Raw genomic sequence first — 13,136 nt, 5'->3', positions numbered from 1 at the left:
GAAGCCTCACAGGACATGTCGGGGCATGTCGAGCTCATGCACAATTTCTCGGATAGTCACACGACTAAAAAGCCACCGACAGCCGTCTGAAATCCATCTCAAAGCCGTCCTGTGAGAACACCATGGAGGTGGTTTTGTCCCGCGCCATGAGCGGCACGGTGGTGCATCCGTCCGCTTCTTTTTCCATGAAAAAAACGCCTGTAACAGTGGAATGTGCTGATGTCCACGCCTTATGCCTTTTTTGTGGAAGTCAGACGACGTCCCGGATCAACAAAGCCTTCACGTTGGAAATGATCTGGTTGTTTCAGCGGTGTGTCAGCCTGTCGATCGGCGCTGGGAGTGCGCCATGCTCTCAGACGCTGTGGGCGGTCTTTAAACTGGCTAGAGCACTCCTTAATCTGTGTCATCCCCATAAAATGGTCCCTGAAAGCCATCTGAATTTTCCGAATGGTGTCCACCTGGAGGTCTCTCACAGTTTCTGGAAAAAATTGATGCAGCAAAGCTCCAAATCATTCAGACATTTATTCACAATAAAAATCCGACGAGAGGGGTGGACCACTGCTCACACAAAGCCTGCTCACAGGTAAATGACGCAACCAACAGGCGTGAAAAAACTCACGCATGCGCACGAAGGTTCAAGCTCGGCTGATGCAATCACACGTGATTCAAATCCATATGGTTTTCGCAAAAAATAAAAAGGTCTGATACTTTTCTAACAGACCTCGTATGCTCATATTCGTTTTTTTTAAAAACCTGACTATGACTCCTGGGTTACTTCTTTTCTAACCCGAATATCAGGTCATATAAACGTGCATCAGAATATCCCCATAGAAAGGAACATTATTTTGTGTTCTGCGCATGTCCTATCTGCAAGGAATCTTAGTCTTTTGAGTACGGCAACTACTTGTATGCGGTGCGCGCAACCCACCGGACACCACAGAAGCAGAGGTAAACAAGCATGGGGAAATCCAGACGCGGCAGCACAGCACCACACTTTTGGAGCGAGGAGGAAACCGAGTATTTCATTAGCATCGTGAAAGACATGAATATGTCTTTTATTGACGGTAGAAAGTACCGAGATAGCGACATTTACAAGAAGGTGGCCGAAAAGTTACGCAAAGCAGGATTTGCACGAACGCCAGAACAAATCAAGCACCGGTGGAAGACGTGCATCGCTGTTTAGATGGGGATATTCCAAATGATACCAATGACCATGTATACAGGAGTAACTCTGTCTGCTTAAGCATGTAAACAGGTTATTCCTAATGATTCAGAAACCAGAATATTGACGTTATCCCGAATATTAATGGCATGTAAATGTAGCCAATGACAGAAGAGGCCTGTCAATATGGTGACGAGGTAGATGTGTCTTTGCCAGCTCCTGCACATTTATTCATTAATTAAGGAACAACAACAGTTTACTTCTCATGTGGCCGTGTTTAATTCACAGACAGCTTGAGATATATTTAGATATGACTGGAAATGGAAACTTGTCCATTGCTTGACAAGCTAGCGAGAAAGTTAACCCTGCACTATCACCTGGACATGACAACACTAGTGATAATGGAGGAGACCCTTCCCTCTCAGTGGTTCTTTAACTCAATGAATCTGTTCGAGCCAAAATCCACCTGTCTATGGACACTTTACAATTGACCTTCAACTAATTTGGCTCACATCTCATTGTGGTGAAAACTTCATGACAAAAGTGTGATGACAGGCTAACCGCACTTGCACTCACAAAATGCAACGAGTTCCTAATGGCTAAGACAGGGGACCTCTAGTCACCTCAGACACAAAAATGACAACTGATTTCTTTGCAGTGATATTGGGCATGGACATTCCAGACAGTCCAGAGTTGCTGGAACTGGCACACCACTTTGCTTCCCAGCCAGGCCGCAGCACAAATGCACCCCAGTGACCAATAATAGTACGGTACATCACTTCAGGGTGAAGCAACATATTCTTCAGGGGGGTCACTCTCTTTTTTGAGGACAACCAGTACACATCTTCCCAGATTTTACAACTGAAGTCGCTTTGCAAACAGCATCTTTCAATAGGATCAAGGAAAATCTCTGGGCTGCTAGCATCAGATACAGTGCATCCATAAAGTATTCACAGCGTTTCCCCTTTTCCACATTTTATGTCACAGCCTTATTCCAAAATGGGTGGAAATTCATTTTTACCCCAAACGTCTACACACAATACCACATAATAACAATGTAAAAAAAAAAAAAAAAAAGTTTGAGATTTTTGCAGAGGACTTCAAGTCACCTCAAGCACCATATGCAACAGGACACTATATTAAGAAAAGAGGTTGGGTTTATTATTCCTCCTTCACTTCTAAAAGCAGAGGTAAGGGAATCCTGGTAAAAAAATCCTTACCTTTGGCAGAGGTAGAGATTAAAGCTGACACATTAGGCAGACATGCTATGATTAAACGGGCTCTCTAAGGAAAGCCTGTCTCCTATTTAAAGTCTATACCCAAACCCCACCCCCTCAACATTTGCTCCCCTGACTTTTACACTAAAGTGTTTCCTCTCATCTCTGAGTAGACAATGGAGGTCCTCCATCATAGGTGGGGAATTTATTTGTCTGAATCCACATTTTGAAAATAGAACAGATCAATACAGTCTCAAACAGAAGGCTCAGTCTCTTGGCTGATCCAGATATAAACTTTATTGATGTACGGAAGGCTAACCACCCCAGTGACAAGTGTGATACATGTTATTCAAAAGTACATAAATTATCTTCTAGAATCGATTGGGAAAAATTGTTATTCGTGATCATTCAGCAGTGTTTTGGTAATGTCCAGCTGAAGCAGAGTGCAGCATCCCAGGGCAAATTAGCATTTCCCAAATTATCTTCTTAAGAATCCAAATTTTAGACAGTACTTTGTAGAACAATTCAAGCAGGGGTGGTGGCCAAGTCCTTAGTGCACTTGGTTTCATTCCAGAAGGTTCCCAGGTCAAACCCCATCCCTGCCACATTTCTCCTTGTAATGTGGAGTTGTGCCAGAAGGGCAGCCGGCATAAAACCTGTGTCGAAAACAAGGGAACAGCCACAGGGACTTACTTTTACTTTGTAGAACAATTCAAATACTTTAGTACTGAGAACGATATCCCTGGCATATCCCCCAACTCTAACGCAGTTATTGTGGTTTTATAATCTCATTTTCCACTTATCTTAAAAGAAAGTAGTAGAAGTAAACTGCAGGGTGATTCTCCAGAACATCTGAGATGCCAATCTGATGCCACTGTGGAGGCCTTAGATACTATTTTACCTAAAGAGACTCAAAAATTCATTCTATTGTCAAAACACAGAATGTATGAATTTGTAATAAGTCAAGCTAGTACTTAAATTTAGCAAAGGCTAAACCGGCTGCCAGACTATCAAAACTATAAAAGATAAACTTGGTAAAAGAGTATGTAACAGCAAAGACAATCGTTCATTTGTGGAATTCTACGAATGTTTGTACAATTCTGAACTACATCATGACTGACTTGCTGATGCATAAATTCCTTTCAACTGTAATCTTCCCTAAGCACAGAAGAGCAGAGAGAGCTCTGTCATGACCTGAGTCCAACATTTGAGTAAGCGCCACATTCATAATGCAATGATTTTTTTACCCGGAGCAGAAAGACAAAAATCAGCGCAATTACCCAGACTGACTTCAAATATAAGTAAATTAGGTATTTTTTATAAAATGTTCTGGTCATTTCATGTGAGTTTGTAAATGAGAAAGTGACCCTCCTGAAAGCACTTCATGTATTCAGACCGGGTGTGCCATCTAGTGTTCAAGAAATGAAACTTCAGCCGCTGACCATAAATTTATTTAATTCTTTCACCACAACATCAAATCTAGGCTTACATCTTAGATGTACCTTCGGCAAATATACCAGTAATTTTGAGATCTGCACAATAAAGGTTTTCAAAATTACATTATATCTTTTTTTTGGGGGTCAATTTTATTTATTTATTTTGATCAATTTACCTTTCCTAAGGGACCCATTCAGAAACACATAATTTTTACACTTAAGTTTATATCACAATATATACCGCTACCGTGAAGGGATTCAATTTATACCGCAATATGAATTTTTGTCATATCGTGCAGCCCTAGTTGCTAGGTATGCACTTTATAAGCCAGCCAGGAGGCATGCTGGAGTAAGCCGTTTCCTCCAGTTTTTGGACTTTTTCTGGATCGTGGGGGATCATAATAGAATGGTCGTGTGGAATAGGGATGTTAATTCTGGGGTCATCTGCAACACCATGACTGACCAAGCAAGAAGCTTTGATGGTGCCAGATGAAGCCTACTGGAAGAAAAAGTTGCAGTTTCTTGACTTGCCACTTGAGGCTGCCTCCAAAACAGAGGCACATTTCTATTGGACTCCATCTTAAAATGACCAACCTTAGAGTAGAAATAACCATGTTTATAACTTGGTACAAAAAACATTTTTGATGTCTACAGATAGTTTCTTGCTCCATGAGAACTGTAGGGGGGAGGGTGGTTAATTGCTTAGTTTACAGGGCTGGATCAAGAGTGAAAATCTGACATGCATTTTTTCCCAATGATAAATAAAAATTGTACACATCTTGTTATTCAATAATCTTCATTCTATTTTTATTCTCTTTCTTATGAATAGTTTTTATTTTTTATCTGTTTTTATTCTTTTACCTCAGTTTTTAATGACGTATTTGAATTTTTTTTTTTATTATTTATTTATTTTAATTTTTTTATGTTGAACTGTTCTATGTGAGGCGCCTTGAGACGGATTTTGTTGTGATTTGGCGCTTTATAAGCCGATTAAATTGAAACTGAACAACATTTTATTGAGTCTTAAAATAAATAAATATGAAATTGGTCACTGGATCCTTAAACTTTGGACATCATAAACTCTACATGGTGGATCCTTGATCTCTGGACATAAATAGGAATAAACAAATCTGTAGTTTTTGTCAAAAGCATTTCCTTTCAGGTATTATTGGCATGAATGTGTTTCCATATCTAAGCTGAGCTCTTGCTCAGCTCAGATATGCTGTATGCTGTATGTAAAGAAATACAGCACGTCTCATTTTGGGAGGAAAAAAGTTTTAAATCAATTGTAGTTTATTGTCTGTATTACAGTGTTTGGAAAGAGGCGTCACTTTATTTAAAGCGGCAATTCATTTTGAAGTTATTAATACCGACCGGACTCTGTCTCAGCAGAGAGCGGCGTAGTGTTTGTAGCTGTGCAACAAGACATGAGTCCCAGTTAGTGACTTTAATACACACAAAAGTGACTCACGGTATTTTAATGGCTTTGAGAGGCGTTAAGAAGCAGACTTGCCATTTCTGAAGAGCAGCAAATCAAAGAACCAATGAACTAGTGGATCGAAGCATTGCTCCAATGGTTCACGCATGAAAGTGGAGTCGCGCTGCAGAAACTGTTGATTACAGACCCACTGCAGTCCAAACCCTGAATATCCGACTTTATTTGTATGTCCATATGACTCTGAAACTCGGACAAAGCCGTATAATTTACAGACAATCCGTATAGGTTGACATGTATGGTCGGAAAACCACCGAAAAGATCATTTCAGTCATCATAGAATGCCTTTCAAACACACTATTGTCTGAAAACTATTTATAAACCACTCACCGTTTCTTGGTGAAATAAGTGCCCAATTTTCCTTGCACAACTTTTTTCCTGGATGCCATGATCATCGACTCGACTGGACTGATGTTATGTTTGTTGATCCGGGTTGAATTTTTCCACACCTACGTGGTGCATTGTGGGATCAAATCAAAAGCTGTGTTCACCGCGGGGACACGTTCGCACTATTCGGGATTATGCAAGATTTTTTTTTCCCCGATAATGAACGATCCATAAAAAAATCTGACTGATGCAACTGCATTGGTCCAAACCAGTCTGGATCCGGGCCTGGTTTAAGGACATTTTACCGCATAATTATGTATAATTAGAGCCGTGTTTGGCTTTGAGCGACTCTGCCCTTTGTAGCGTCCAACCGTAACTCAGTAGACTTAGTGTGGCTGATAGCTGTTGTGGAAGGCTGTGTCTGTCGTTTTGAAGTGTTTTATTACAAACACCTGGAATAATATGGCCTTGTTGTGTCGTGAAACGTCCTAACAGATCTATTCATGCTGAGTGAAGATTCTTGTGGTATTTAATGTTGTACGTAATGGCATTAGCACTTTTAGCAGTCACCAGTAGCCTGACCTGTTAGGTCCCGTTAATGCAGGATTACTGACAAAATAAGTGGCTCATAACAGTTAATGTCCACACCAATGCAAAACGCAATGAGAACAGCTACGTAGTCTCAAAAATATGATTTAATGAACTCCTGAATCATGTTAGCCTGTTAGCTTAGCTGGTTTGGACACAGAGAGAGGTGCGTGTTCCCATTGTTTCATCAAACTGAGCCACCCACACGTGTTGCCACTGCTGATTAACATGGCGACATCCAGTTATGGGCTTCATATCGGCTGCAGTGAGTCTCTATAGAAAACCGATTGTTCTGGTGGATACAGATCGAAAATTAATTTCTAAAATACTTCCCAGAACCCTTGAAGGTATCCTCTCTGATATTATTTCAGAAGACAAAACTTCTTGTAACAATGCAAGGAGATTGCAAATTTTATACGGCTAAGTTCAGAGTCCAAAGCAAAATCTCTTGTGAGCTCTCCGGATGCACAGAAGCTTCTGACAGAATTGAGTGGATTTATATATTGAAGGTTCTTTCTAAATACAATTTGGGGGACAGTTTTATGAAATTTATATTCTGCTCTGTAGCTCTCCTCATACATCAGTTATCACAATGGTTTGAGATCCCCTGTTTTAACTGTGAGGTGCAGCTGCAGCAGGGCTGTCCAGCTTCACCTCTTCTGTTTGTCCGTGCAATTGAGCCATTGGCTGAAGCTTTGAGGAATGACCCATTGGTCCCGTCCACCCTAAAATTTCCTTGTACTGTGATGATGTCCTACGTTTCTCAGTGACCAAAAGACCTTTGTAATCAGAGCCGTTGAAATAGTTTATTCCTTTAGTCAGTTTTCTGACTATAAGATTGATTACTCTAAATGTGAGGCAATGCCTTTGACTCCTGACCCGTCGTGGTGCTCCACATGCTCGACCTTTTCATTGGTCTCCGTATGGATTTGTTTATTTGAGCATACTGTAACACCATGATTTTCAATGAGTGACTCACTTTAAGTCACTCATTAAGAGTAACGTTGTTTACTGTTTACTGTACTGTTTCAGTTCTGACAGTGTGATCAAACAGGTTCCACATATGACATGACAGAACTGATTCTTGTTCCTTAATGTTGCATCTGGTAAATCTGCTGCTTACAAGGAGTAAAACAAATTCTCTGACTCTATTATAATCAGAAGAAGAATACCATAGGACCATACTGAATTGCAGCTTCTTATTTTCTATTTAAATTTTGGTATAATTTCTTTGCATCATGTTGAACCGCATTGTATTGTGTCAAATCTCATTGTGAGGAATTGAATCGCCGTCAAATACATATCAAGTCGCATTGAATAGGGAACAGGGGTGAATCATATCGCATCATATCGTCGGTATCGTCATGTATCGCAATAGCATATCGCTGGTTGTGTATCGAGATGCGTATCGAATCGTTGTCAGTGATGAGATTCCAATAAGCTTTTTCACACTCTCGCTCTCTTCCGGGTCTCGCGCACGAGGTCAAACAGCAAGAGGTGTAAACTGCAGTCTCGAGGCATCATGACTGACAGTGTGGGCAGTGAGAATGACAGAGACTTTGATTATTTTTCCCATTGGAGTGTTGACTCCTTGAAAGATTTTTTTGTGAAAACGTGGTACTGGTGTCCCAAGGAAGAAAAACTGAAGCTTATGCTGCACACGAACTGAAAATCCAGGTTTTGCCCACTTCGACCCACTGCCAACTCAGGCAGGGTCTATTCGTAAACATAGAATCAGCTGATCACTTTGCAGACCTCTATAAATGTTATGCACTTTGTATTTCCAAGAGTGTAAAATAAATTATTGATGAAGAATAAAATAAAATTAATCTGGATCTGGTTGGCGAATGGCAGTTGAATGGTGTCTCTAGGAATGATCATGAAGTAACTACCTGGTCCATATCCCTGCATGTTCTGTGTCATTTATAAGGCTTATAGGCACATGTGCCTGTGATTTGGATCATGTATAATAAACACAGGTGGGCTAAAAACGGATTTGTATCACAACAGAGCAAAGCAACAGATTACTGCCCTTTTAAAAGATGATGACGGCAAATCATTCCCCGACCCAATATCCAAACTCAAGTCCGGCTGGCTGGATGATAAGAGTGGCATGACTCGATGGCACTGCTGCGCATTTAACCCGCGCTGACGGACAATTCGCTGGGCCAACGCGGCCCGCTGGATGCCGCGCTGTGTGCTGCTGGATGCTGCGTTATATAAAGTAATTATTTCTTGCGGAGTAATCATTTGCTCTACGAGATTGGCTGATAAAACCATCTCTAATCTCTGCGGAAGCACAGAGGAATTTTCTCCAGCAGCTTTTCTTGTGCGCTTCAGATGGTGGAGAAAGCATTTAGGATAATCTCAAAGGTAGTTATTTATAATATTTATAGGAAGTGGCTATTCACACGGCTGCTGTGTCCATAACTCTAATTTGGCTATTCACACAGCAAGACTCTGGTGGCAAAACTTGGAACTACTTGTATAAACAAATATACTGCATTAAATGAGAGTTATGGACATGGGGCTGGCCTTTTGCCACCAGAGTCTTGCCGTGCGAATAGTGAAATGAGAGTTATGGACACGGCCAAATACAAAAAAAAAAAAAAAAAAATCAAAATCGAAAAATATTAAAGGTTATGACATCTTTAATGCAGTATGTTTGTTTATACAAGTAGTTCCAAGTTTTGCCACTAGAGTCTTTCAGTGCGAATAGCCAAATGAGAGTTATGGACACAGTGGCCGTGCGAATAGCCACGGCCATATTGTAATGGCTTGGTAAAAGTTGCATTTTACTCCTTCTTATAAGCATCTGTAAAATTATGTTTATTATGGATTTAGACAGTTGTTTGACTGATGCTGTCACTGACCGACAGAGCATCTGTTTACGTTTTTACACCTTTTGACCTTTGAACCAGCCTGGTCGCGCGCATTACCAGAGTGTGAAAGGGCTTATTGGGGAATTCTTGTGCGGAACTCTCGAGTAAATAAAATAAAGGTATCTATCTCAAGAGTGGCATATTATTATCCTTCTTAGCTTCATAAATAAAAATTTTACAGACTAAATTCAGACAGGGCTGCTCACATAACCACCTCACTCGTTCGATTGGCTGACTTAATAAAGATGGCTACAAACGGCATTGCCAACGGAAGTTGCTTTCAAAATAAGAGCCGAAAATATAATCAGTTAAATATCCGATGAGAACTACATGACGAAATTTTGACCAAAAAAATACATCAGACAGATCGCAGATACTGAAGTGAAATCCAGACTAAATTACAATTCAATGTCCAGTTTATATTATTATTTGGGGGGAATTTATAATATTCTGAAGTACTGACAGGAAGTTCAGCTGGAAGGCCGATTATTTTGGTACTGCGCGCAGATGCATCAGGAAACGAGGACCAGAAATAAGATTTTTAAGACGTACAGAACATTAACAGATCAAATAAAATAGATGGAAGCTGATTATGAAACACCATCGTTACTAACTTACCCTCCAGCAAACAAATGAATCAGCGTGTCCGTTTGGCTCATTATTCAGCATGCCCTGTCCAGCAGCACACCTCGGGCTGCAGCACGCACAGCTCCCGCACGGCTCCGCTCGGTTCGATCTCCTTTTCGGTGTTTTTGTGTCTCTAACTGGACGAGCTGGTCAAACGAAGGCGATGATCAACGAAGGCGATGATCCTTCAAAACACGCGGCGGGCCGAGTCTGTCTGCTCAAAGCGACAAAAGCCTTCCTTTCGAATAAACCACTGTAAAATTACAAGCTCACAGAAACCAGAAGAATAATTCTCTGCTTTAAGAATGTTTCTGTGGCTGATTTACAGAAACATGTCAGATTTCTCCTCTGCTCTCCTCGCTGCAGCGACGAGGAAGGAGGACGAACACTATTTACTGTGCTGGGAAACCGCGCTGCCATTGGGTAGTCTTTGAAGGGACGTCACATTCCTCGCCCTGATCACGCAGTGTTCACGTGCTCAGCGCACTGAATGAATCAGTTCAGAACACAGTGGTTCAGCCGTAGAGGTTATGGGTTCAGCGCTGTATCTCCCAAGGCCAAAGCAGCACATGGGTGCATTTTTTGTGCTTTTAGGTTTGCTGAATATGGATGAAAGGATTTCCAGATTAAAGTAGTACAGCATTTGGGTTTTTAAGCCATAAGTCATAAAACAATTGTCTTTGGCAGAACTGTCATTATATTCCTTAGCACTTAAATAAGGAATTTATAATATTTAAAAAAAAATCATACTGTCGGGAAACTATACTCAACAAAAATATAAACGCAACACTTTTGGTTTTGCTCCATTTTGTATGAGATGAACTCAAAGATCTAAAACATTTTCCACATACACAATATCACCATTTCCCTCAATATTGTTCACAAACCAGTCTAAATCTGTAATAGTGAGCACTTCTCCTTGCTGAGATAATCCATCCCACCTCACAGGTGTGCCATATCAAGATGCTGATTAGACACTATGATTAGTGCACAGGTGTGCCTTAGACTGCCCACAATAAAAGGCCACTCTGAAAGGTGCAGTTTTATCACACAGCACAATGCCACAGATGTCGCAAGATTTGAGGGAGCGTGCAATTGGCATGCTGACAGCAGGAATGTCAACCAGAGCTGTTGCTCGTGTATTGAATGTTCATTTCTCTACCATAAGCCGTCTCTAAAGGCGTTTCAGGGAATTTGTCAGTACATCCAACCAGCCTCACAACCGCAGACCACGTGTAACCACACCAGCCCAGGACCTCCACATCCAGCATGTTCACCTCCAAGATCGTCTGAGACCAGCCACTCGGACAGCTGCTGAAACAATCGGTTTGCATAACCAAAGAATTTCTGCACAAACTGTCAGAAACCTCTGCACATCACCCTTGTTCTTGAAAATAGGAACCAGCACACTTCGTCTCCACTCCTCAGGCATGCTCTCACTTTCCAAGATTTTATTAATCTGGATAGAAACTCTACTGCCATCTCTCCTAGACATTTCCATGCCTCCACTGGAATGTCATCTGGACCGACTGCCTTTCCACTCTTCATCCTCTTCATAGCAGCCCTCACTTCTTCCTTGCTAATCTCTTGTACTTCCCGATTTACTCTCACCACATTATCCAGCCTTTTCTCTCGCTCATTTTCTTTATTCATCAACTCTTCAAAATATTCCCTCCACCTTCTCAGCACACACTCCTCACTTGTCAGCACATTACCATGTGCATCTTTACCACCCTAATCTGCTGCACATCCTTTCCAGCTCTGTCCCTTTGCCTGGCCAATCGGTACAAGTCCTTTTCTCCTTCCTTACTATTCAACTTCTTGTACAGCTCGCAATATGCCTTTTCCTTTGCTTTTGCCACATCTCTTTTCGCCTTACGCCGCATCTCCTTGTACTCCTGTCTACTTTCTTCATCTCTCTGACTATCCCAAAACTTTTTCACCAACCTCTTTCTCCTTATGCTTTCCTGGACCTCTTCATTCCACCACCAAGTCTTCTTGTCTTCCTTCCACTGTCCAGATGTCATACCCAGTACTGTCCTAGCTGTCTCCCTCACCACATCTGCAGTACTTTTCCAGATGTCCAAAACTGCTTCCCCTCCAACCAGTGCTTCTCTCACCTGCTCGATAAAATTCACACAACAGTCTTCATCCTTCAGCTTCCACCATCTGATCCTTTGTTGAGCTCTTACTCTCTTCTTCTTCTTTACCTCTAAAGTCATCCTACAAACAACCATCCTGTGCTGTCTAGTGACACTCTCTCCTGCTACCACCTTACAGTCTGTGATTTCTTTTAGCTTGCATCTCCTATAAAGAATGTAGTCCACCTGTGTGCACCTTCCTCCACTCTTATATGTTACCCTGTGCTCCTCCCTTTTCTTAAAGTAGGTATTCACCACAGCCATTTCCATCCTTTTTGCAAAATCAACTACCATCTGTCCTTCCCCATTCCTATCCTTGATACCATATCTACCCATTACTTCCTCATCACCTCTGTTCCCTTCACCAACATGCCCATTGAAGTCTGCTCCTATCACCACTCTTTCATGCTTGGGCACACTCTCCACCACCTCATCTAACATGCTCCAGAAATCTTCTTTCTCCTTCATCTCACAACCAACCTGTGGGGCATATGCACTGATGATATTCATCATCACCCCTTCAATTTCCAACTTCACACTCATCACTCTGTCAGACACTCGCTTAACCTCCAACACACTTTTAACATACTCTTCCTTTAAAATGACCCCAACTCCATTTCTCTTCCTGTCCTCACCATGGTACAACAACTTGTACCCACCGCCGATGCTCCTGCTCTTACTTCCCTTCCACTTGGTCTCTTGCACACACAATATGTCTACCTTTCTCCTCTCCATCATATCAGCCAGCTCTCTCCCTTTACCAGTCATACTACCAACATTCAAAGTCCCCACTCTCATTTCCACCCTTCTAGTTTTCTTCTTCTCCCGCTGTTCGTGGCAACGTTTTCGTCGTCTTCGTCCAGCAGTAGCCCAATTTCCACCGGCACCCTGTTGGGCAATAGCACCAGTGGCGGACGTTGTTAACCCGGGCCGTGACCGATCCGGTATGGGAATTCGATTCTGAGTCTGTATAGTTCGGTTGGATTGTTTTACGCCGGATGCCCTTCCTGACGCAACCCTCCTCATTTATCCGGGCTTGGGACTGGCACTCAGAATGTACTGGCTGCACACCCCATGTGGCTAGTTGTGTTACCTAGTAGAAAATCCTCCATTTTGTATTGCAATAGATAGTGCAGAAAGAAATTTGGTAATGTCATTTTTTTTCCAATATTGTGCAGCCCTAACCAGAAGGCATTAATGAAAATCCCCATTTTTTCATAACATGTTACTGAAAACTTAAAGCATATCTTGTTCAAGTATG

General features: G+C 41.7%; 1 protein-coding gene across 1 annotated transcript in view; it reads right to left on the bottom strand.

The window, feature by feature from the left end:
- Positions 1–10,103, bottom strand: part of LOC117521848 (solute carrier family 25 member 36-A-like) — a 46,898-nt gene extending 36,795 nt beyond the window's left edge. The window contains exon 1 of the mRNA XM_034183202.1: positions 9,726–10,103. Within this exon, the coding sequence (XP_034039093.1) occupies positions 9,726–9,766 (41 nt within the window). The 5' untranslated portion in view covers positions 9,767–10,103. The remainder of the gene's footprint in view (positions 1–9,725) is intronic.
- Between the last annotated feature and the right edge of the window lie 3,033 nt (positions 10,104–13,136).

This window comes from Thalassophryne amazonica, chromosome 12 (assembly GCF_902500255.1).
Source record: "Thalassophryne amazonica chromosome 12, fThaAma1.1, whole genome shotgun sequence".
Lineage (NCBI taxonomy): Eukaryota > Metazoa > Chordata > Actinopteri > Batrachoidiformes > Batrachoididae > Thalassophryne > Thalassophryne amazonica.
Note: the sequence above shows the minus strand (reverse complement) of the source record. Positions and strands in the feature narration are given on the sequence as shown.